Below are 25,847 nucleotides of genomic sequence, written 5' to 3'. Positions count from 1 at the left end.
TCTTCTTTTCAGTGTTTGATCATTTTTCTTGATATTTGTTTTTTTTTAATTTTTTTTTAATTTTTATTTATTTATGATAGTCACACACAGAGAGAGAGAGAGAGAGAGAGAGAGAGAGGCAGAGACACAGGTAGAGAGAGAAGCAGGCTCCATGCACCGGGAGCCCGATGTGGGATTCGATCCCGGGTCTCCAGGATCGCGCCCTGGGCCAAAGGCAGGCGCCAAACCGCTGCACCACCCAGGGATCCCTGATATTTGTTAATAAAAGAAATATATACTTATCGTAAAACCCTTGGACTACATATAAAAACAAAAAGAAGAAAGTAAAAAATCTGTTGTCATACTGCCTTCCAGACATAACCATTGTTGGAATTTTATACATAATCTTCTAGAATATTTTTCTATTTCCACAGAGATTAGAAATAGTTATAGAAGGTTTGTGTTTGTCTTTTTTTTTTTAAGAATAGAATCTTAAGATTCTATTTTTTAAGAATAGAAAGTGATTCTTTCCAAAATATATTGTAGCCTACTTTTTTTTCTGTTACTACATATCACTATGTCAAGAAATAGAGATCTCTGAATCTGGATTAATATAGCAACTGAATATACGCATATAATTTTGGTCCCTCTTGAAACCCTACAGAACTGCAGAAGAAGGGTGAATGCCTATGCTGATAGGGACAACAGGAGAGGAGAAAAGAGCAAGAAGATTTTAGAAGCTTGAACGTAGATCAACTAATTTAGCAGGCCAGAGATAGCTTTGAATCCTAAGCCAACAGTAGAGAAAGCTAAGGGGAAAAATTGATTTATACCATGATCTTCAAATTTGATAGCACTGCTTGTCTCTGGAACTGGGTTAAAGAAATGGCTAAAATGGGGTGCCTGATGGCTCAGTTGGTTAAGTGAGGCTCAGGTCATGATCCTGGGGTCCTGGGATTGAGCCCTGAATCCCCTTGCTGAGCAGAGGGCCTGCTTCTCCCTCTCTCACTCCTGCTTGTGCTCTCTTGCTCTCTGTCAAATAAATAAATAAAATCTTAGGAAAAAAAAAAAAAAGAATGTGGCTAAAATGAGGAAGGCTGGGTTAAAAGTTCTTGAGAAGTAGACAGATCCCTAGATTTCTTCCTCTACTTCATACCTCTGGGCAGCTGCCCTTCCCTACCTTCACCAAAAGATTAGATATTTATTTCCCAGATTTCTCAATCCTGGCATTATTGATATTTTAGATGAGATAATTCTTTGTAGTGAGGGGTTGTTCCATGCACTGTAGAATGTTCAACAGCATCCTTGCCTCTACCCACTATATGCCAGTAACTCCTGGCCCCCCGTACCCCCTTCTCGTAACAATAAAAAAATGTCTCCAGATATTGCCAAATGTCCTCTGGGGAGCAAAACTGCTCTCTACCGCTTATTCTACAGATAGTAAAAACAGAGGGCTGCTGGGGGGCACCTCGGTGAGGCTCAGCTGATTAAGTGTCCAACTCACGTTTCCGGCTCAGGTCATGATTTCATGGGTTAAGGAATCAGGCTCAGCACTCAGTAGGGAGTTGGCTTAAGAATTCTCTCCCTTCTGATGCACCCCCCCCCTCCCCCCCCCCCCGCAAATGAATGAATCAATCTTAAAAAAGCCTTCAGAAAACAGAGGGTTGCTGGGCTGGGAGATACTACGTATAATTTAGAGTTTGGGTACAAAAGTGAAAACAGGAATTAAGTGACTGCCAAATGCAGAGACACTCAAGAACTCTTCCAACGCAGTATCTAGAATGTGGCTGCCAGGTCTTCCCCTTCAGGCAGACCAGGACGGGACCCTCTTTTCTGGAGGCTCTGACTAGTGCGGGATGAAAGACAGAAAAATATTGACATTTGGGGGTTTACCAATTAATAATCCATCTAACCATAGAAGCTTTATGTGGAGAAGACCCATATCATGCACTCAGAGCTTCCCATCAGTGTTTAGTCCTTTTGTTATTAATAAACAATCAAGGATTACCAGACATAACAAACAAGCCTCTAAAGTAGAAGATAAAGACCAAAACAAATTAAAAAAAAAAAAAACTTAGAGGAATAAAAACATGCAGAGGAAAGAGAACTAAAAAATCTTTAAAAAGACAATCCTCAGAAATTACAAGAACATTTAACAACCATGTTGTCTTTGGTGGTGCACACTGATGGACTTCTTTTTAGGAAAGTGTCACCCAAACTCAGGATGCCATGCATTCCAGCTAGTCTAAAAATTCAGCTTCTCAGCTGTTTAGTTTGTGTGGTGAGTGGATTAAGAGAGTGAAGCTAAAACCTCCTAGTTCCTCCATAGTTAACTGTGCTGTAGTAAGGAAGAGGAGGCAGCGGGGGTGGGGTGGGGGGGTGGGGGGGGGTGGAATGATGTGGTAAATTGTGACAAAATTAATTTAGAAAGTTCACAGCAGGGCAGCCCAGGTGGCTCAGCAGTTTAGCGCCGCCTGCAGCCCAGGGCGTGATCCTGGAGACCCTGGATCTAGTCCCACGTCAGTCGTCAGTCTCCCTGCATGGAGCCTGCTTCTCCCTCTGCCTGTGTCTCTGCCTCTCTCTCTCTCTCTCCTCTCTGTGTATTCTCATGAATAAATAAATAAAATCTTAAAAAAAAAAGTTCACAGCAAAATTCTTGTTTAATGATATACTTGTTTAGAACTAGAGAAACCAAATATCTCTCTGGTCAGCATCATCTGGTTCTAGAAGTGGGTCAGGACACTTAGCAGCACTGACCATGGACCCTCTGCAGAGTTCTTGTTTTCATTGCACACAGACATGTGGACACATGGGAAACACATGGCTCACTGGGAATTACCCTGGCCATAAAGCAGGCACAGATGGGGACTCAGCTTTTTAGTGGCTCTACTAATTAGAGGGAAAAGTAGGAGAATGAGAGAAGTAAAGACTCCAGTGAGAAGAGAAGTTGGGGCAGAGGATTTTTTTGTTTGTATGATTTGGGGGTTTTTTGGTTTTTGGTAAGGAGAAGCTGAGGGAATTCCTCCTATAAACTGGGCAGAGGATACTATCTTGCAGCCTAGAAACCAAGGAGGATGTTACACAAATAAGATATTACAAAACAAATCACCCTATATCAAATATCTAGGGTGAAAAAAAGGGAAAGGAGTAGATTATTCCAGAACCTCAATGTAAGAGAGAAGAAGGGTTTAGCTTTATTATCTCTGTGAATCAAGTAAGCATCCTGATTCAAAAGATGTAGTGACTATAATCTGGGCCAATCGGAATACTCCTCATTGAGAAATCATAAGGCTATGGGTCCAGTCTAATGTATTCCACCTACATTGCTTTTTATTTTTTTTATTTTATTTTTTACATTGCTTTTTAAAATTAAATCTTATTTTACTTTAAATTCCAATATAGTTGACATACAATGTTATATTTCTACCTACATTGGTTTTGATGAGCCATTAAGCATGTTAGTGTCTGACTCATCATCCTTGGCTAAGTTTCTCAAAAGCCCACGAGTCAATCTTGAATGGTCACCTTATCCATCTCCTGGATGACCAGCTCTTTCTTTCTTATTTTATTTTATTTTATTTTATTTTATTTTATTTTATTTTATTTTATTTTATTTTATTTTATTTTTTTGACCAGCTCTTTCTTGCAACCACCTCACCAAGTTCAGTAATTAGTACTGTGATCCCATCTTACCCAGCACTGAAGTGGGAATAACAATCTCTGCTCATTAGGACCTTGTATCGGGAAGTTAAGAATTTAGCCAGTCACCTCCAACTCTAGTTCCCAGCCCCGTAAGTCCCAACAACAACAGTTCAATCATTGAACATCTTGAGCTTCTGATCTATGGAAATGTTGGCCTCCTTTTTCACTCCTTAAGAAGCAATAAATCCTAGCTCTCTGAACTCTATCCATCCTGGACTCTTGCATCTCCTCACTGTCTTTCTTGTGTTCTACAATTCTGAGGGCTTTTTTTCCCTTCCTATTTCTTTCCAATGACATCAGATCCTCAGAGACAAACACAGTATGGCAGGAATGTCTGAAGGCATTTTTGGGAGAATCAGACACAATGTTAAACCTTGGTCCTAAACATGTTCTGAAAACAGGCCATGCTCAGACAATGACAACATCTGTTTTTTCAAACTTAGAAAGTGTACATTTCAAACTGAAGGGTTTTCTGTATAAGTCTCTAACTTTATATTAAAAACAAGAGCCAAGCTTCATGGCATTTTTTAAAAAGATTTGATTTATTTATTCATGAGAGACAGACAGAGAGAGAGAGAGAGAGGGAGAGAGGGAGAGAGAGAGGCAGAGACACAGGCAGAGGGGAAGCAGGCTCCATGCAGGGAGCCCAGTGTGGGACTCGATCCCAGGACTCCAGGATCACGTCCTGAGTCAAAGGCAGATGCTCAACCGCTGAGCCACCCAGACGTCCCTCATGGCATGTTTTTTTTTTTTTTTTTAGAATGTTCAGACATTTAAAATGAGAAATTAAATCCAGTTGGGAAAAAAATTCCTTTGAGGAAAATAATCTTGTTAATTCTACAGCCAGTCTCAGTTTAGCTATGAATTCAAAAGCTAGACCTTGAGTGAGTAAAATAATCTAAGAATTGGAGTTGAATTATCTCTGCAGAACATGTGGGCAAACTCAAGACGTTGGAACCCGGATGCCTGGGTGGCTCAGCAGTTGAGCGTCTGCCTTTGACTCAGGGCTTGATCCTGGAGACCCGGGATCGAGTCCCAAATGGGGCTTCCTGCAAGGAGCCTGCTTCTCCCTCTGCCTGTGTCTCTGCCTCTCTCTGTGTCTCTCATGAATGAATAAATAAAATCTTAAAAAAAAAAAAGTCGGAACCCTCAGCAGAATTTCTCAGAATAAGATTCATGTGGTCTCTGTGGTCTTCTGCTCTTTCTTCCCCTGCCTACAAACATGTCTCCCCTACTTGTCCCTTTCCATAACCGTGTTACTCTACCCACAAACCATAAGAGATGTTCAGATTCCTCAGAGTAATTTGACCTTGTATGCGGGTTAACTTCATAGTTTTGTAACATACTATGTTATTAACCCTCTGTTTCTAAACTGATGATGCCTTAGAGTGAATTCAAGTTTAAAGCCAAATCCCATTATGGCAACATTTCATAAGATGCTCATATTGGTGTGATAGGTATTACTAAGGAAATTTTGATGAAATTACCCATCCAAAATAGACAACTCTAAAATGAAAATAACAGCAAGATCACAAAGTCTATTGGCACTATCTAAAATATAATTTTCTGTTCTGCAAACAGTTAAATGACTAACATGAGTTATAGGCTCATCCCGTGACAAGCTGGCAAGAGTTTTGATTCTGTTTGTTATGGACTGAATTTTTGCCTCCCACTCATTCATGTGTTGAAACTCTTATTCTCAACGTGATAGTATTAGGAGGTAAGGCTTTAGGGAGGTAATTAGGTTTAGATTGAGGTCATGAGTGCAGAGCCACCATGATGGAATTACTGTTCTTGTAAGAATAGGAAGAAACTAGAGCTATTTCTCTGCCTTGTGAAGATACAGCAAGAAAGTAGCCATCTGCAAACCAGGAAGAGGGTCCTCACCAGACACTCAGTCTGTGGGTAAACTAATCTTAGACTTCTCAGCTTCCAGAACTATGCAAAACAAATGTCTGTTGTTTAAACTACTCAGTCTATGGTATTTTGTTACAGCAGCTCAAATTGCCTAGTACACATTCTTTCATCAGAATAATCAGTACTTAACTTTGGCTGTGTGTTCAGATTACTGACTCAGCGATGGAGATGTTATCGGCAAAATGCCATTACTTGCACATTTTGGATATTTCTGGTTGTGTCCTGCTTACTGACCAAATGCTTGAGGACCTTCAGATGGGCTGCAAACAACTTCGAATCCTTAAGATGCAATACTGCAGACTTATTTCCAAGTAAGTACGAACCCGAATATGAAAAGCTTTGAGAACAACTTTCTGAGAAAACAGAATGGCATTTGTAATACATAGTGGCTTTCAGAGTTATGACGTTTCATTTTAGTTTTTGCCTAATTGAAGTCAACATTTTGAACCGAACATTATTACGCTTTCTTCTAAAATGGTCTTTGCGGTTTTATATCTCTTTACTAGCAGACCTTCTCACCTCCCTTTCTTTGACCCTGCCAGTGTTAAAAAGCTTAACTCTGCTCCTCGTAGAACTATCATGACCTCTTCCTCTACTCATCTCTCAAAAATATTTCCATTCAGTTAATCTCCCCTACAGGCTAAGAAATAATTAGATAAAACCAGTTAACAATTAAGTATAAATTACTAACAGTTCCCCTAAGCTCCATCTCTCTCAAAGCTAGTTGCTTGATAGTTGTTACTCATTTAGGGATTTCCTCTAAGAGCTACAGCTCAGAGTATTCTGGCTTGATTGCTACAGGCCAAGTGCTGGTTCCTACAATTTGCAAAATGTTTCCATGGAAGCAAACGTTAGATAAATAAGCACTCTATATAAGGAGAGGGTCTCAGGTGTCTACTCTGTGAGTTTTAAAATATAAAGCAGTTATGTGCTTCATTGTTTAGTTTGTTTCCTTATTGGTGGAGAGTAAAAACATCCAAGTAGTTTTAGCTGACCTGATGAAGTAACCGGTGGAGTGTTCAAAATGAGAATTCTTGACCAATCCCTGAAGGTCTGGTTCTTTGCAGCAGGCTGGAAAAATGAATACTAAGAATTAATATTATCAAAGTATAAAGTGTAAGCACATATATGTCACAGAGGAACTTTCTTAATTAAATAGTCTTGGCACGAGCTGAACTAGGAGATCTGATCACTTGAAGCGTGAGGAAGAAAATGGTTTCTGATCCAAGGCTGTATGTGTTAAAATGAAATGAAATGGGGGGGGGGGGGAGGGAAGCACACAAAAATTATTACTAGTAAGACAGGCACTCTCATTGAGCCTGGGCCTGATTGGGGGAGGCCAACTGAAGCTGGGTCAGAAGAAAAGAAGCAGGTCTTTGAAAATTTTTGAAGAGGAATGGAGACTCATACCCTTCATAATAGGTCTAGAGATGACTAAAATGGTTATTATTAACTTCATTGAGAAAGGATACCATAAAATAAGGTCCTGGGAGTCCCTGCCAACCCTGTCATATCATTAAACAGACAATTTTGGGTAAGATGACAATGAATGAATAACTTATTACACAAAAGAGTCTGGCTTCTAATCTCATTGCGTTTTGACAAAATTAGTATTTTGGGGAGGTAATATCACTAAACTTCTAATAAGTGGGATTTTAAGTAAGAATGAATGGGGACTTTCTAGTACGGGTCTACACGAACCTAATTATAGTATGGGACATTAAAGTATGATAAAAATGGTGTTTGGTTAAGAAGACCCAAAATATTTTGTAATATCCTAATCCTGCCTTCAAAGTCACTAGATTAAAAATATGTGACGAAAACAAAATAAGGCAAAGTAAGACTTTATTACTAGCTAGGCTTGGCCTCCAAAACCCAATGCAAAACTCTATTTAACTAGTTGGATCTATGAAAAATTCCTTTACCTAAGCTAGGACAGTTAAGGCCTATTTTGTTTTCTACCACCACAGCTGGCTGTCCCTACCAGCAAGAAGCAGAGACATGGTCCTAGTGTTTAGAGGGCACCTGGCTTGTCTGTCCATCTCATTGTCTAAAAAGGCCCAACCACCTCAGTCTTCCTCATAGGCCCACCCCTGCTACGCTCCAGTAGGAAAGAAGCCTAGAATCCTCTGATTCTGTTTTTGTCTAGCAATAAAGAAGGGAAGTCCCCACAGTAGAGTGGCTTGGAGAGTCCTAGCATTTGGACTAGTAAGGCTCTGCAAATACTTGTCTTGACTTCCAACTTCTAGGACAGGTACTGTTTTTTAGTCAAGGAGCTTCCAAAATACCTGGTCTGAAAACTTTGATTGGAGAAGTGTTAAGGCCTAGCTAGGTAGGGTCAGGTTTGTTTGGGGGCAGCTCTAAGGATTATAAAGCAGCTTCCTCCTCCACTTAAATCCTTGGGTGGAATTGGAAATGTTGCACAGAATATGTGGCCCTTTCAAGACTCAAGTTTGTGCTGATGTCTAATCGCTTACTTATATTGACTAAAAAATCAGTTGTTTGCTCTCTCCATGACTAATGTGGCTCCCTCAACTGCAATGGCCATTTTGTCTGGGTGAAATAGAACATCTGGTAGTTGGGATAGAGGAAATTTTTCTTGCGTGGGAAGTGGTTCAATGGCTTTGAATCACAAAGTGTTGGGCTCCCACATGTTTGTTTCCACTTGAACAAGAAAATATTCTATGATGTGGCTCTTAAAATCCAATTACTGTCATCAGAAGAAACTTTTCTATGTATAAATTACCCTATACTCAATGGAATCTAAAAATTTTGAGCCAGATTTGCAAACCAAAGATGCCTGTCCAGCTGAAGTGGGGGAGTAGGAAACTTTTGGTCAAAGAGCAAATTGGCAAATTTTGCAAGAGAGCTTTCAGCAGGAGACATACTGTCATTCTACCAACCCCAGAGCCTAAAGGGATCACAAGAAGTGGTTCCAGAAGCATCATGTGGAGACATAATCTAGGCACCTTTAATTCAAGGAGGAATAAGTAGCAACTATGATCATAAACATGACAAAAATATCAGTTTAGATTTGAATCAATTGTGTACAACCAACCTTTTAACATATGGCCTTCGGTGGGAAAAACAAGCAATGGAAAGGAAGAAGAGCATAGTTGAAGAGAGGGAACAAGACCCAAACAATGGTCTCCACAACCCAGGAGGGTCTGAACCACAAAGAGGTAAAAGAGACATTAAGTCTATAATTAGCAAAGAGTAAAGGGCCTTTTCTGACATTTTTGTGTCCAGAGTCCAAAACTTTCAACTCTAAAGAGATGAGTAGAGTTTTGGTGGCTTTTAGAGCTCCAAAAAGAGATATCCTGAAGGTCTTTGTAGCAGTTGCTGGCTGGCAGCATGAAGTACTAGCCAACCCCTCTGAGAGGTCTGTTGCTAGGAAATAAAACTCTTATCAGAGTTCTCTTCAGCTCATGGAAAAATCTTTGGGGAAAGGCCTTTGTAATCTGGAGCTACTGAATGTTACTAGTATGAACAAATAACATTACCTAACAATTATTATCTGCTATTTATTCTGTTAATCCTATTTTGTTTACTAGCTCATCTAATGCTCATAAATGCCACCATATTTAAAAATGAATAAGGTAACTCGTTTAAACAGCTTAAATAAAGCTCCAAGGTCAAACAAATAAAAGGCAGAGCCATACTTTTTGTACCTATATCTTAATCATCACAGTGGTGCTCTTTTGCCTTTAGCTTAGTGATTTTCAAGCTTTTTTTAAAGCTCTGACATTCAAAGGACTTGATAAATAAGGGGAGACATGAGTTCTGTTGTGCCCAATTCACTTGCTGATGTGTACATTTGAGAGGCTGCTGATTCCAGCAATCTGCATTGGCTCCAACACTCCACCCCCTTTTATGCTACTCAAGAAACTAGGAGGAAATGTATGTGAGAGCAAGTAGTATTATTATAGAAATAACTTTAAATCCCCTTTAATTTATAAAAACCAAAAATCACTTAAAATCGTCAGTACCTCATTATTACTAAATATCTAATGTGATACTTCACAACTGTTTGTATGTATCATTTGGAAAATCATGTTCTCTACTGATCCAGAGATGACTGCCTCACCAAGTTAAATGAATAATGATCACTAAGCAGTGCACTGATTCGGTTCCCAAAGCATTTCCTACAAGGTCCAAGGGTCTTAGAGACAACTTAGGTCAAGCCAGAATGGAAAGGAGTCAAAGGATTCCATATGTACCCTAAGAAATTTAGAACACATAGTAATTCCTAAGCAGACATCTTCTTTTCAACATTCCTTAGCTCCCATATATTGATCATACCAGGCCACAAAACTACTTTGATAACTAAAGAGAGAGAGAGTTCTTTTTGGCAGGAATGTTCGGTTTCTACATTTTTCAAGTTTCTGGATACTTTTCAAAAGTGCATGTGTGCAAACACACAGCAAAACAGGATTTGTGAAAAAGCACTCAGAGATATTTGCTGGCAGACACCATGCTGGTCTGTTCTGTTGGCCAGGTCCTGAGTCTTAGGAGTCAGTCCTAAGAGGATGGATGCCACAGGTTCAAGTAAAGGTGGTAAGGACAGCTAGTTCATGGGCTAAGGATTTTCTAAAAGGTGGAGAGAAAGTGGATTAGGGAATAGTTTATGCTGGCATTAAAATTCTAATAAGCTCAGATTTGCCCCAAGACAGATTCAGATTTTCATTTTTTTCCCATTACCATGCTGTGAAAGCAGACACACTTTAAGATACGCCTGAGAAACACTTTAAACTACAGAAAGCCTTAACCTCCTGGCCTTTGAGACTGGGGAAGAAGGGAAGGGAGAAGGATGGGAGACCTGATCCTTTGCTTCTCTCTGGTCTGTAAGCATCACCTCCAATGGTCAGGGGACCTTCAGATGTTGAGTTTCAATGAAGCTGACGAAGAGTAGAACAAAAAGCAGTGATTGCCACTAAGAGCTACGATAAAGCGATAAAGGTGGCATGGAGTCAAGAAATAAGGAGTCAGCACCCCTAAGCCTTCTGTTGCTCAAGGACAATTGTATTTCAACAAGAGAGGACATTTTTCACAGGAATTTTATCTCTGCTTTTCAGATAAGGAAGATCCCTCCCTGCCCCAGCAACAATGCACTGACCACCACTTGCAGCCAATGAGAAACTGCCACAACCTCAAACTCTTGTTCTTTTCCAATAAACTTTTGTTGAAAACAACCCTCCCCAATTTCTTCCTAAAACATAATAAAAGCTGACCTTCCCTTTTTCTTTTTGAACTTGCTTATGGCTTACCATAGCTTGCTTGTCCTTAATTGTGATTCCTCTGCTATTCCCAAGTAAATTTATTTTTTACCTTAAATAAAATTGCTCTTTTCTCTGTTTGAAGTTAACAGCACATACCACTGGGTACTTCCCCCATGGGTAGTGCTTAATACGAAACTCATGTTCACTCTGTCCCATTGGATTGCATTTAACAAGTCCTCTTCCCTATTCATTCCCTATTTTTTCTTGTCTATATTGAGGATTTAGTATCCCCAACTTTCTGGTTATTTTCTCAAACTCCCATTATTTGCCCTAATTATCATCTCATTTACCCTGGCTTGTAGCTGACTGGGGAACTGTACGACCCATTATTCATATGTAACCAAATTTAGCATTAAGAGTTTTTATCTTCCTACCAGTTATCTAGACCTTTCAAAAACTGTTGCTCTTCTGAGGCCAAAGGATACATATACTTTAGTCAATTACTTACAAATCTTTTACTCCTCAAACTCATCCTTTTCCTAAAGCTCAAGGCCATTGTTGCCTATAGTTGTACTGGTCTTATCATCAGTGACACTGAATCATTACCAACTACTGTGAACTACAGTATTCGAGGCCAGAGCTCTGCTGTTTGGGAGGATCCTGGCAGGGGGCAAGAGGGTGTTGGAAAAAGCAACCTAAGAATGCCTCAAACAAACCTGCAGGACGTAAGAGAGCTAAAAGGGCTTCCCTTGTTGGTGTAAACTGCTGAAAATGTCTTGTTTGGGTTCCCACTGAAGATACAAAGAAATGGAATATACCCTTAAATAATTTACTATCTTAAACAAAAGGAAAATAACAAAGTTTTTATTTATTTATTTATTTATTTATTTATTTATTTATTTATTTATTTTAAAGATTTTAAAAATTTATTTATTCATGAGAGACACACACAGAGAGAGGCGGAGACACAGGCAGAGGGAGAAGCAGGCTCCATGCAGGGAGCCCGACGTGGGATTTGATCCTGGATCCCCGTATCACACCCTGAGCTGAAGGCAGACCTTCAACTGCTGAGCCACCCAGGCATCCCAATAAAGTTTAAAATTATAAACAATTAATGCCATGAAGCTATGTATTGGAAAGAAATTAACTTCATGATCAACTTTCTATAGAGTTCAGAGGAGGAACCGATTGGGTGTGCGTCTTTACAAGAGGCTGGATTGTTTTGAAGTTTTGAAAGATGGATTGAGTTTAAATAGGCAGACATCGGGTGAAGGGTTAGTAACAATGAAGCTCTGCTGCCGAGGTAGTGTTTTATATTTGAAACTGATGGTGCCAATATTTTATGCTTCAGATTCCCTTGACATTTGGTATTATGTTACAGTAAGTACTCAAGGGAAAACAATCTTCATGAAAAACACCCTCAAAACCATAACAATCTCAGCTCCATAGAATTGGAAGGGGAGAATAATCTTCAGAAGAAAATGGGAGAAAGCTAAAGATATAACACTCTTACTACTGCACAATGATGTCCTACTTAGAGGACATATAAAGATCATATATAAGAATTTTCAAATGTAGGACCACATTAAAAAAAAAATTAAAACATTACCAGAATGTAAAGCTTCATCTTTGACCATAAACTTAAAATTTTCAAATTTGAGAATAAGTACTTCTCTAAAGAGAAGACACTGGTTTGCCAAGGTTTAGTTCATAGGATTGGTGGCTCAGAACTAGAAATTACCATAATTTGCTTTTACTTATGTTATTCTTTAAACTTGTGTGTTTTGTTTTGTTTTAGTTTTTGTTTTATGTGAGTGGAATTATATATGCCAAAAAGCAATGTGGTAAGAGATGGAATTAGTAATGCTATGGTTGTCTTCCTATTGAGTTGGTTATAATTATTTTAATACATCTAAAATTTGGTTTAAATGAAATGCATTTTAAACAACTGATGCATCTCAGCCTTTTCCAATTTCATTGTGCTGCCTGAACGCATATAGCCATTGAGCACAAATTTAACTCAAAGCATGTGGTAATACCAGCTTCTTTATCAATGACTGTTTCCAGACTTTTGCAATTAATAATTCAGTGTAATATATGGTAATAGTGGGCAAAGTAGCCCCTTCATAGGCAAATATCATTAACTCATTTCTGATCCTACAGAAATTGCTAATTACTCCTTTTTTTTTTTTTTTTTTTTTTAGTACTGGCCTCAATATTCAAACCAACTTCCTAGAAAAATGGCACTGTTCTACCCTTGAAAACCCTTGAGTAGGCATTTTTGAGTTAGATATACTATTTTTTTTTCTAATGCTGTGATATTGTGATTTATGAGAAATATATATTGGTCTTTCGTCATGGTTCTTGGCTCACAGCTCCCCAAACGCTTGAAATTTCCTGGGCTACAAGAACAATGAGAGCATCTTTTGTCATAATATTTGGTCTTGTCCTCAGTTCCTGAAATCAATTCAGAGCCATAAAAGTGAACTGTTTGTTATTTATAACAAACTCCTTTCCACCCCAACTGGGTGTATGTTAATGAGGTGACTTTTGGAAAGCACCTTAGGATTGAAGCTGGTTGTCAGAGGAACCAACCAAGAACAGAGGGGTAGAACTTTCAGTCCCACCCTCTGACTTCCTGGGAGGGGAGAGAGGCTAGAGATTAAATCAGTCACCAATGGCCAATGATTTCATCAAACAGGTCCACATAATGAAGCCTCCATAAAATCCTAAATGGACAGGGTTTGGAGAGCTTCCAGGTTGGTTAGTATGTGTGGATTTGGAAAGTGGTGCACTAGAGAAGGCATGGAAGCTCTGTACCCTTTCCCCACACCCTGTCCCATATATCTCTTCCACCTGGCTATTCCTGAGTTATACTCATTTATAAAATACCAGTGAATCAGTAAGCAAAATGTTTCTCTGAGTTCTGTGAGCAACTCCAGCAAATTAATCAAACCCAAGAAGGTGGGGGCAGGCGGGGGGCCGGGGTTGTTGGAACTTTTGCTCTATAGCCAGTCAGTCAGAAGCCTGAGTGACAACCTGGATTTGCAACTGGTATCTGAAGTGGAGGGCAGTCTAGTGAGGATGAGCCTTTAATCTGTGGAATCTGATGCTGTCTCTGGGTAGACAGTGTCAAAATTAAGTTGAATTGTAGGATACCCAGCTGCTGTCTAAGAATTGCTTAGTTAGGGGTGGAAACTTCCACCCACCTATCTTAAAATTTGGGTCCAGAATCACGTTTAGGTGCTTTTTTCCCTTTCTTCCTTACTTCTTCCTAAGAAAGACAGTAATATTTTTAATCATTTTTGGTCACTGACACTTTTGAGAGTTTGATGAAGCACAAACCCTCTCCTCAGAAAAATATATATTAGATACAAAACTGCATACATTTTCAGGGAATTCATGGACTTCCCTGAAGTTCATCCATCTATCCAACAGGGGGATCTGTGGACTCTGGGTTAAGAGCTCCTGCATGGTGGGACTTCATAGATTGGCTGGTTAGGGTACTCCCTCATCAAAGAAACTAGAGATACCGGGCAGAAGGCTCACTCAAGAGCACTAGAGTGGCCTCAGTGTTCCCACTCCATTGCCATGCATAGTTTCCCTAACCATTCACTGAGTCTGTTAATCTCTGATCCCACTAAAACCAGAGAGCTACCGAGTTACTTAAACTTTGGGATCCTGAATATTTGCATACTCTCTCAGGAATGCAAAAGAGCTGTCCAATTCATTTGCCTTGAGACAGTTTTTTAACTCTAAATTTGCTCTGGTTTGAAAATTCTGCGCTAGCAATTACTTCTGCAACTGGCTAATGCAAATCACTCTTATTGCAGGGAGGCAGCAAGGAGAATGTCATCTATGGTTCAGCAGCAAGAATATAACCCTAATGACCCTCCACTTTGGTTTGGCTATGATTATGAAGGCAAGCCTCTTACAAAACAAGAGATAACACCACTTAAAGAAGATGAAGAAATCACAGTGACAGATTCAATATACAGTGGTGAAGAGGAAGTAGTATGACCTTCAGCCTCAAGCAAGAAGAACAAAAAATCTAGAAGTTGGTAGCTTAATTCGATGAAAGTATTTTTACCAGCTGGATCTCAACAGTGTAACCAAGCAGCAAATCATCTCCTGATTTTTATTCCAACTACAAATATTTCTAAATACATTATTAGTTCTTCTAATTGGTTTAATCATGATTTTTTTAAAAAGCCAAATTAAGTATTGCTACTATGTAAATTTTCTACTTAAATTTACCTTCATCAAACAAATGGTGCTGATGAGATTATCAAATCTAAGGTTACAGTTATATAAAATAAGCCTGAGAGATGTGACGTTTTTGACAAGGAATTTAGAAGCTTTTCTTCACAAAAGAAAGCAGAGATGGTCATATGAGTCAGTGTAAGAGTTTGAGCCTGGGTAATGATTTTAAGGATCTGTGATGATTTAAAAAATGTAGACATACATCTTTAAAGGAAGCAAGGCTTTCTTAGTTATTTCCAGACATTTAACAATAAGAACTAAATGCCACTTAACCCAGGACTCACCTTCACATTTGACTTAACAGTCAGGGATAAGTTAAATAGAAATATGAACTACATGTGAATTGAAAGGATATCCCTGCAATGTTTCAGAAAGATCTTTTTTTTAAAAAATAGATTTTGTTTATTTATTCATGAGAGACGGGGGGGGGGGTTGTGGTGGTGGAGGGAGAGAGGCAGAGACACAGGCAGAGGGAGAAGCAGACTCCACGCAGGGAGTCCGATATGGGACTCGATCCCGGGTCTCCAGGATCGCGCCCTGGGTGGAAGGCAGATGCCTAACCACTGAGCCACCAGGCGTCCCAAAAAATCTTCTAATCACATCTGTGCTACAGAGGAATTTTAACAACCATGCTATGTCAAAAAAGATGCTCTTTCTATTTTATGCTAAAAGGTATGGATTGTTGCGTACCTCCTTATTAAGCTTTCACCTGTGGATTTTTTATCATTATTGATATTTCTGTTGAGGGTCCAGGGAAAAGCACAACTCTGTTCTGTCACAAATGACCTGTGTTGGTAATACCGGATCAGTCTTTAACCTATTTTCTCCATTACTTTAAAAAAATTTCCAGTGTAGTTAACATGCAGTATTATATTAGTTTTAGGTATACAGTTTTAGTTTTAGGTATACAATAATACTTTCAGGTCTAGTTTTAGGTGTACACTATAGTGATTCAGTAATTCCATGTATTACGAAGTGCTCATCATGGCAAGTGCACTCCTAATCCCCATCACCTATTTCACCGATCCCCCCACTCACCTCCCCTCTGGTAACCATCATTTTGTTCTGTATAGTTAAGAATCTCTTTTTGTCTCATTTTGTCCTTTTTGGTTTTTTAAATTCGACATATGAGTGAAATCATATGGTATTTGTCTTACTCTGACTTATTTCACTTAGCATAATACTCTCTAGCTCCAACCATATTATTGTAAATGGTAAGATTTCATTTTTCTTTATTGCTGAATAATATTCCACTGTGGACCACATCTTCTTTATCCATCCATCGATGGACATTTGGGTTGCTTCTGTAATTTAGCTACTGTAAATAATGCTGCATTAAACATATGGGTATATACATCCCTTAGAATTAGCATTTTCATATTCTTTGGGTAAATACCTACAAGTGTGATTGCTGGATCATATTGTAGCTCTATTTTTTAATTTTCAGAGGAACCTCTGCACTGTCTTCCACAGTGCCTGCACCAGTCTGCATTCCCACTGACAGTGCAGGAGTTCCTTTTTCTCTAAATCCTCACCTTTGTTTGTTGTTTCCTGTGTTTTTTGTTTTAGCCATTCTAATGGGTACAAGGTGGTATCTCATGCATTTGATTTACATTTCTCTGAAAATGAGTGATGTTGAATGTCTTTTCAAGTGTCTGTTTGCCATCTGGATGTCTTAATTGGAGAAATGTCTGTTCATATCGTCTATTTAATTGGATTGTTTCTTTGGTGTTGAGTTGTAGAACAGTTTATTTTTGCTTTTGTTTCCCTTGCCTCAGGAGACAGATCTAGGTAGATGTTGTTTCAGCTGATGTCAGGGAAATTACTGCCTATGCTCTCTTCTAGGATTTTTTATGGTTTCAGATCTCACATTTAGTTGGGTTCTTAATCCATTTTGAATTAATTTTTGTGTATGGTGTAGGAAAGTGGTCCAGTATCATTCTTTTGCATGTGGCTGTCCAGTTTTCAAAACACCATTTATTGAAGAGATGGTCTTTTCTTCCCATTGCATACCTTTGCTTCCTTCGTCAAAAATTGATCATATAATTGTGGGTTTATTTCTGGTCTTTCTGTTCTGTTCCATTGATCTGTTTATTTTTGTGCCAGCACCATACTGTTTTGAATACTATAGCTTTTTTTTTTTAAGATTTTATTTATTTATTCTTGAGAGACAGAGCACAAGAGAGGGGCAGAGACACAGGCAGAGGGAGAAGCAGGCTCCACGCAAGGAGCCCGATGTGGGACTTGATCCCAGGACTCTAGGATCATGTCCTGGGCCGAAGGCAGGCGCCAAACTGCTGAGCCACCCAGGGATCCCTATAAATCTTGATTTCATGAAGACTAACTAAAGGATACTATGAGATGTTCCATGAAGTTTACTTTGTCTCATAAATATGAAGAGCAGAACTCCAAATAAATAAAATATTAACAAGAAACTATTATAAATCATAGTATTTGAGATTTATTAGAAAGCATTATTTAAGAACTGATTTATCCTAACCATAAAAAAAAATAATCCAAAAGATAGGTCTATTCAGTCTTGGGTAAGTTAAATACCTCAGAAGTAGACAAGTAAGGTTTGAAAGAGAAATTCAGGAAATTATACAGTATGCTACTATAAAAGTAAAAATCAATATTCATACAGCAGACTATAAAATAGCTGAATTTTCTCCTCTTTCCAATGCATTTTATCTTAAATACAAAAAAATTAAGAATCGGTGGCAAATGCATCACATTTATGATGTGTTTTATTCATAGCTTCAATTTACATTGATGTCATAAAAAGTACTAAGTAGCAAACATATTACAAGAGAGCTATGGCGCAAGAAATTCTAAGATAACTGCCCCCCATTACTTATGCCTTTGTATAATCTCCTCCTCTTGAGTGTAAATGGAAATTATAAATATGATGAGATAGCACTTCCATGATTATGTTACAGTATATGGCAAAACAAAGATTATTCTGGGTAGGTCTGATCTAATCAACTGACCCTTTATTTTTTAAAGATTTATTCATTTATTCATGAGAGACAGAGAGAGGCAGAGAAACAGGCAGAGGGAGAAACAGGCTCTCCAGGAGGAGCCCTATGTGGGACTTGATCCCAGGACTCCGGGATCATGACCTGAGCCAAAGGCAGATGCTCAACCACTGAGCCACTCAGGTGCCCTTCAGTGAGGTCTTTAAAAGCAGTTTCTCCAGCTGGTTGCAGACGAGATCAGATATTGAAGTACCAGGATCACTGAATGCATCATTGCTGGCTTTACAATGGAGGAATGCGAGTGGCCCGTGGAAACTTAAAGTGATCACAGATGGACAGCAAGGAAACAGAGAGCTCAGTAGTAGTTACAAGAAGCTGGATTTTGTCAACAATCTGAACAAGCTTGAAAGTAGATATTTCCCCCCAGAGCATCTAGATGAGAACATATTCTGGTTAATGCCTTGAGTCCAGCCTTGTCTACCCTGAGCAGAGAACGCAGCCATGCAGGTGTCTTGACCTACAAAACTGTAAGCTAAAAATAAGTGTTATTTTAAGTCAGTAATTGTTTGTGTAGTTTCATGACAGGGAAAGAGAAAACAAATACAATAGCTAAGTACAAATTTTGAAAAGGCCCCCACAAGACAATTCACCAGTATTCATTCACTCCAATTTGTTGTTTTCAACATTGAGATGAACTATGGTTTTTGCATTTTTGTAGTCACAGATCTGTTAATCATTGTTAGAAATTGCAAAGATTTTATTTATTTATTCATGAGAGACACACAGAGGCAGAGACATAGGCAGAACGAGAAGTAGGCTCCATCCCAGGACCCCGGGATCTGACCTGAGCCAAAGGCAGATGCTCAACCACTGAGCCACCCAGGCACCCCGTCATTGTTAAAAATTATAAATATAACTCAAACCATCCTTAGTCCTGCAGTTTCAGGGACTGAAACCAGCTTTGACTTTTAACATTTACAGTGCCTTCTGGGGCATCGGCCTTAATCCATTTTTCATGTTTGCTTGCTTGGTTCATGAGCCCTGAAACACAAAATTGCATAAAGTTATATCTTCATTGACAAGAGCAATATCTGACTACATAGATCCTAACAACCCATCTCTGAAACTGAAAGATACTTTTGGAACAGCAAAAATCTTAGAAAAGATAGCCTGAGTTGGGAGAGCCGCAAAGGGGTTACCTGAGCTTATTCCCTCCTTTCATTTTCTCAGAACAACTGAAAGGGAAGCTACTCTTTTATTTGTATTTAGTTTTTTTTGTATGCAGGTTTTTTTTTTATTTTTATTTTTTATTTTTTTTATTATTTATGATAGTCACAGAGAGAGAGAGAGAGGCAGAGACACAGGCAGAGGGAGAAGCAGGCTCCATGCACCGGGAGCCCGATGTGGGATTCGATCCCGGGTCTCCAGGATCGCGCCCTGGGCCAAAGGCAGGCGCCGAACCGCTGCGCCACCCAGGGATCCCTGTATGCAGGTTTTAAAAAGAGTACAACTGACAAACTACATGTGTTTAACATATGCAATACAGTTAAGTTTTGACATACTTAAAACTGTGAAACCCATCTCTTCAATCAAATTAATGAATATATCCACCACTCCTACAAGTTGCCTTGTGCTCCTTTGTCATCTCTTCCTCCTGCCCCTTTCCTGTCACCTCCAGACACTTCTCCCCAACCCCTCAATCACTGATCTACTTTGTGTCATACAGATTAGTTGCATTTTCTAAAATTTTAATAAATGGAACAAAATAATATGCATTTTATTCTTTTAAAAAAATCTAGGTGCTTCCATTCAAGATAATCATTTTGAGGTTCATTCATACTGAGGCAGGTATCAGGTAGTTTCCTGATCAGTACTTCGCTGAAGCCTCACGGGCACCATGTGCAGCTCCATCTCCTCTCTGGAATGGTCTCTTGTGAAATCTAGCAGTCTTGGTCTCCCCAGATGCTCAGTCCAGTGTCCTCCTCTGCAGGAGTCTTTTGGGCTCTGTATTACCCCTCCTTGCCCTGCAACCTGGAAATTACCTCCAGGGAATAAGCTGTAGCAGGCATAGAGCTCACCAGGTTTATTTCCCATTTCTCTTTTAGTTCTACGTTTTTTTTTCTTTGAATCAAGGTAACTAAAGCTCCACTGTAATTCTGGATTTTAGAGACCAATCAGGGAATCCCTGGGTGGCTCAGCAGTTTAGCGCCTGCCTACAGCCCGGGGTGTGATCCTGGAGTCCCAGGATAGAGTCCCACACTGGGCTCCCTGCATGGAGCCTGCTTCTCTCTCTGCCTCTCTCTCTCTGACTTTCATGAATAAATAAAATCTTAAAAACAAAACAAAACAAAACAAGAGACCAATCAAATCTGAACTGAATCCAAGCACACAAATCAGGAAATAACTCTTTTCTTTAGTATAGTTTTTTCCTTTGTTAGTAACATGTGATGTTCTTAGTTGATGAAAAGGTGTTGGACACCAATCCAATCTTCGTGTCTTTGATATAAAGTATATCTTGGATACAAATTCTTCTCTGAGTTCTTGCCTCCCCTTTAATCTGAGCCATAATCTTGTCTATGTCTTAAGGTTCATTGCATCTTTCGAGTATCCAATGACTTCATCTACTTCTCTTGCTATATTTCAATGCCATCATTACTTCTCAGTAAACTGGTTAAAAATCTCATTTCTAGTGGTAAATCCTGATGTTAGAAATGTAAAAAAACAAAACAAAACAAAACAAAACACACACACAAAAAAAATACTACAAGCCCAAATGGTGTCACTTAGACTGAGTTCCCAAACAGGTGCTTAATACATAATCTAACTGCAGTTTCAAACTACCCCAGCAATGGAGTCTTAGCTGGTCAGTCAGGGATTTTCAGTCAGTGCCAGTGTGTGACACAAGGGCCCTTTCCATCCCCTAGAGATAGACAAGCTCTTGTGAATAAGACCCCTTTGTCCGTCCCCCTCCCCTCCCAGCCTGGAACAATCCTTTTCTTTTGCTAATAACTTTCCTGTCCCCCCATCCTCTAGAAAAACCTTCCATTTGGTACAACTTCCTGGAGTTCCTCTCTACTTGCTAGGTGAGGTGCCGCACAATTCAAACAATTCATGAATCGTTCAATAAAGCCAATTAGATCTTTAAATTTACCTGGTTGAATTTTGTTAATTCACAAAAGCTTCTCTTTTTCTTCCAACTCATTATTAAGGGGTTCAGCTTTGTCAATTTAAATGTTCTTCTTTTTGTGCCTGTGCTGAATTTGGTAGGTCATGAATTTTTGAGGTACTCGCACCTAAGAGTTTTTCTATAATACAGATTTTTTTTTCTAGTAATTCACATAAGTATAGAGGAAAGAACTGGAAATCCTGAAGATTGGTTGCTCTAACTTCATTATTATTATTTTTTACACTATTTGGCATCAACAATAGTAATGTTTTTCCAACTAAGATTTTTTCCTCAATATATTTATTTATCACTTCCCCAATCATGCTTTTCTTGCTTATGGAAAGAGAAGCCAATCTACTCATTTCCTTTTGCAGCAGTAGAGGCTACTGTTGGTGAGGAAGACCTTCCTCTGCCCCTAGGGTTCTTCTAGCTGGACTTAAATTGATATGAGACAGATTTACAGAAGAAAATCAAATTTAATAGGTGTACATATAGGGAACACACACAGGCATGAAATCCTAAAGACAATGAGGCAACACAAAACTTATTTGAACTAAGAAGAGGGATAGGGCCTGACGATACAAAGGGGAGAAGGCCATAAGCAGGAATATGAAAGATCTTTTGAAAAACAACAGTTGCCCTTTTATGCAGGTGAGTTTCTTAGGTAAAGGGGAGCCTCTGTTAATAGCTCTCATGCTGGCCCGGGCTCTCCTTTCCAATGTAAATTTAGGCAATTGAGGGGGAGGCAGACAGCTTTTCCAGCACCTGCTGGGTTTTGATTACTTTTAAATTGAAATAATCTTTATGCCAAAGTGATCCATCTTGGGGCAGCCCACCCTTGGCCCTCACACTACACACAATGCTACTGCTACTAACAAAATGAACACACGGCAATTTTAGTCTAGAGATAATACTCAAAAAGCAAGATGGTTTATACAATTCCATTTAGGTTGCTTGAAAATAGCTTTCCCTATCTTGCCCATAAGTAATTTATTGAAAGCTCTTCACTCTTTGGTCTGAATCTGTGGGGACTATTCTAATTTGTAAAGTTCATAAATTCCTTCCTACAAAAATCTTGCAACACATTTTGGAACTTGCAGTTGCAGGAAACTTGTTCCTTATTTAACCCTTTGCCAATGATAATCAATGTTTTATTGGCCAAAAAAAAGGGAAATGACAACCCTATCCTTATGTATTTGGCTTCCATTAAGTGGGAGAAAAAGCTGTTTCTCAGGATATTTAAAAAAATATTTGCTTATTTGAGAGAGAGAACGAGTACAAGCAAGACAGGCAGAGGGAGAAAGAGAGAGATTCTGAAGCTCACTCTGTGCTGAGTACACAGTCTGATGCAGGGCTCGATTTCACAACCCTGAGATCATGACCTGAGCTGAAACCAAGAGTCGGACACTTAACCAACTGTGCCGCCACTCAGGTGCCCCTCAGAACATGTTTTTAAACTCCAGTGTTTGCTCTCTAAATCTGCCCTGTCCAAATCTACCCAAATATACGAATCTCCACGTTATTTTATTTACCCCCAAATACCTAGTTGAGAAGCATTAATCATTATTTAACCCCAAATATACCTGACCTAATCACACTAGGTGTGAACAAAGATAGGGCTTTAAGTAGTAATTTGCAGACTTTAATTCTCTGGTTTCAAAATAGGCTTAAAAAGCTTCTTGGCTAAGGTGAGCTTGCCCCTTCCCCTCCCTGTTCCCAGCCTCCACTTCCCTTTCCTGACCCTTATAACAGGGTTTATTAACATTTGGTTCAGAAGGATAATTCTGGTGCTGCCTTATTAGCAGCAGATTTAACTTCAATGATTCATAGCTGGAGGATCCCCATTTTACATTATAAACACTACTGACCACCCACTAGGGGAAGCACCAGGCTAAAGTAGTTTATACCTTCACATTCAAAAGATGTACAAAGATATGTGAATATACTCAAGAAGTTTACCAACTGGCTGGGACAATAAATCATACACTTGTGTAACATGAAAATAATGATTCTGAAGTTTTATTATTTTTAATGCATATGTTTTACAAGTAAAACCTCTAACCATACACAATTCTATAACCAAATATTTTAATGTTTATTTTACCCATTCGAATAGGTAGTATCTCATTTGGGTTTAATGTGCATTTCACTGATGGCTAGTGATGCCGAACATTTTTCTGTGTTTTTATTTGCCATTGTATCTATCTTCTATGGTTGCATTGTTTCTAAAATCTTACATAATTACACTTTTTCCTCAAATCATTTTTTCCTTACTACTGGGAAGAGGTCATTCAGGGTAAGATTTGGCTGTGGTTCAGTATTTCTTAAGTGAACAAAATAAATACAAAAATAAAAACAAACAAAAATCCCCAGGCATTACAAGCATAATTCATATGCTCTAATATTAGGGATGTCACTTTGATCTCTAGTCTAGAGGTCAACAAATTACAGCCCACAGGCCAAATCTGGCCTGAGGCCCGCTTTTATGGCCTAAGAGCTAAGAATGAACTTTACATTTTTAAAGGGTTACAAAAAAAAAAAACAAACCCAAAAAGAATATGTAAAGTCTAACATATTTACTATCTAGCCTTACAGGTAGTTTGCAGATGAAAAGAAACAAAACCTTTGGTAAACATTAATGAAGAAAGTTGATGTGTAATTATCTATGACATTCCCAGTATCTTACACTTTAACAAAATGATGGGGAAACAAAAACACTTTAAAACTACAAACAATCTAGAGATCCCTGGGTGGCGCAGCGGTTTAGCGCCTGCCTTTGGCCCAGGGCCCAATCCTGGGGACCTGGGATCGAGTCCCACGTCGGGCTCCCAGTGCATGGAGCCTGCTTCTCCCTCTGCCTGTGTCTCTGCCTCTCTCTCTCTCTCTTTCTCTGTGACTATCATAAAAAAAAAACAAAAAACTACAATCTAAAGGCAATTTTTCTACATTAGCTTCCTGTCAAAGTATTTTTAAGCAGACAGCCATAAACCTATAGCATTTTTTGCTCTCTTATGGAATTTCTTCCATGTCATCCTAAGGCACATTTACATGATTGACAAATCCATGTGTTATAAGGTTGGAGAAAACTCAAACTTCAATGTGCTCTAAAAAATGAATTATTTCTATGAGTCATATCAAAAACTAGTTTTTTTCCCACTTGTAGGGAAAACACTGTCACTAGATCTTAAAAGTAGCTTTCTGTTGGGCTTAGTCCCATTTCAACATCTTTTCTAATCTACGAACCAGTTTTCCATTATAAATCACAATACCACTAAACATCTAACTCTGGCCTAAAAACAAGCTGAGAACTCTCTTTTGACTTGGTGGTCTGTTCCAAAATGAATTCATTTTTTATATTCTAATTTACATTTCTAGTTTGATTAAAATAAAGAGAACTCAGTAGTATTACCCTCTCTACTAAGCAGACAAGAGTAAACATCATTGGCTGGCAACATGCTTTATCTGCAATACTTTCTAAGCATCTAACCTGGGGCCTTTAAGACAAAGGATTTTGTGCTGCTGCAGTTTTGGATTCCCAGAATGTCTTGATACACCACAGTGAGGTTTCATATCTCACTCAGGATCATACCCTGAGCTGAGGGCAGGTGCCCAGCCGCTGAGCCACCTAGGCGTCCTGAGAAATCAATTTCTTCCAAGAAATATCTTACCTAAGTCATTCACCACTCGTTGAATTTGCCATATATGGGTAGAGTACAAGACTTGGAATCAAGGATCTTCTAAGGATTAAAAAATGCACTCCAAAGAATACACATTGTGTAGCTTTTAAAGTACATAAACGTTTCAGCCTGAGAGTCCTAGGTTTCCTTTGACCCCAGAATAGGATATAATACTTATAAATTACTTTAAGAATTGTACAATGTACAGTTATTAGTGACAGCAACAGTGAGGGAAGCCATGAAACAGGAAATCAAACAAAATTACAAAGCTGACACAGCAAACCCTGTGGGAAGCCTGAGCCCTAGGGACTAATTTTAACTGGCAGGGTTTTTTGCAGAAATCATGCAGAAGTCATGCTACAGATATAATCCAGACTTCTTAGCAGTGAGGGTATTTCTGTTGCTATGCCTCATAGGCTCTGTAAGGAAAGCCCAGATGAGCTGAGCTCAGCTGCCTATAATAACAACTCACATATAAAGCTGCTCATTATTTCCAAAACTGGGTTTTATGTTGGAAATCTCCACAGAAAAAGCAATCTGCTCTGATTTTCTAGACCTCTTAAATTATTCCATCCATTTGATAAAAGGTCTATGGCCTTCTGGGCACCAGTTTTAGAATTAAAATGAATTATGAAAGTTTCTATAAACTCAGTCACTTGTTCATACAGCTCTCCAAAGGGATTGCTCTGTTTTTATCTGAGGTCCCTCATAATTACTCTAATGGATTTAACCTAATATGAGAGACAATCTTTATTTTTTTAATTTTTATTTATTTATGATAGTCACACACACACACACAGAGAGAGAGAGGCAGAGACACAGGCAGAGGGAGAAGCAGGCTCCATGCACCGGGAGCCCCACGTGGGATTCGATCCCTGGTCTCCAGGATCGCACCCTGGGCCAAAGGCAGGTGCTAAACCGCTGCGCCACCCAGGGATCCCGAGAG

The 25,847-nt window shown here is 39.0% G+C and overlaps 2 protein-coding genes across 4 annotated transcripts in view; one reads left to right on the top strand and one right to left on the bottom strand.

Moving 5' to 3' along the window:
• Positions 1-15,001, top strand: part of FBXL13 (F-box and leucine rich repeat protein 13) — a 200,828-nt gene extending 185,827 nt beyond the window's left edge. For both annotated transcript variants that reach the window (XM_072759903.1, XM_072759902.1), the window contains 2 exons: positions 5,746-5,909; positions 14,651-15,001. In XM_072759903.1, coding sequence (XP_072616004.1) covers positions 5,746-5,909; positions 14,651-14,837 — 351 coding nt within the window. In that variant the 3' untranslated portion in view covers positions 14,838-15,001. The remainder of the gene's footprint in view (positions 1-5,745; positions 5,910-14,650) is intronic.
• A 2,808-nt stretch (positions 15,002-17,809) lies between these two features.
• FAM185A (family with sequence similarity 185 member A) overlaps positions 17,810-25,847 on the bottom strand; it is a 57,003-nt gene continuing 48,965 nt past the window's right edge. For both annotated transcript variants that reach the window (XM_026006050.2, XM_072759904.1), the window contains one exon: positions 17,810-19,099. In XM_026006050.2, the coding sequence (XP_025861835.2) occupies positions 18,987-19,099 (113 nt within the window). In that variant the 3' untranslated portion in view covers positions 17,810-18,986. The remainder of the gene's footprint in view (positions 19,100-25,847) is intronic.

This window comes from Vulpes vulpes, chromosome 5, assembly GCF_048418805.1.
Source record: "Vulpes vulpes isolate BD-2025 chromosome 5, VulVul3, whole genome shotgun sequence".
Lineage (NCBI taxonomy): Eukaryota > Metazoa > Chordata > Mammalia > Carnivora > Canidae > Vulpes > Vulpes vulpes.
This window is presented reverse-complemented; position numbering and strand designations above follow the sequence as displayed.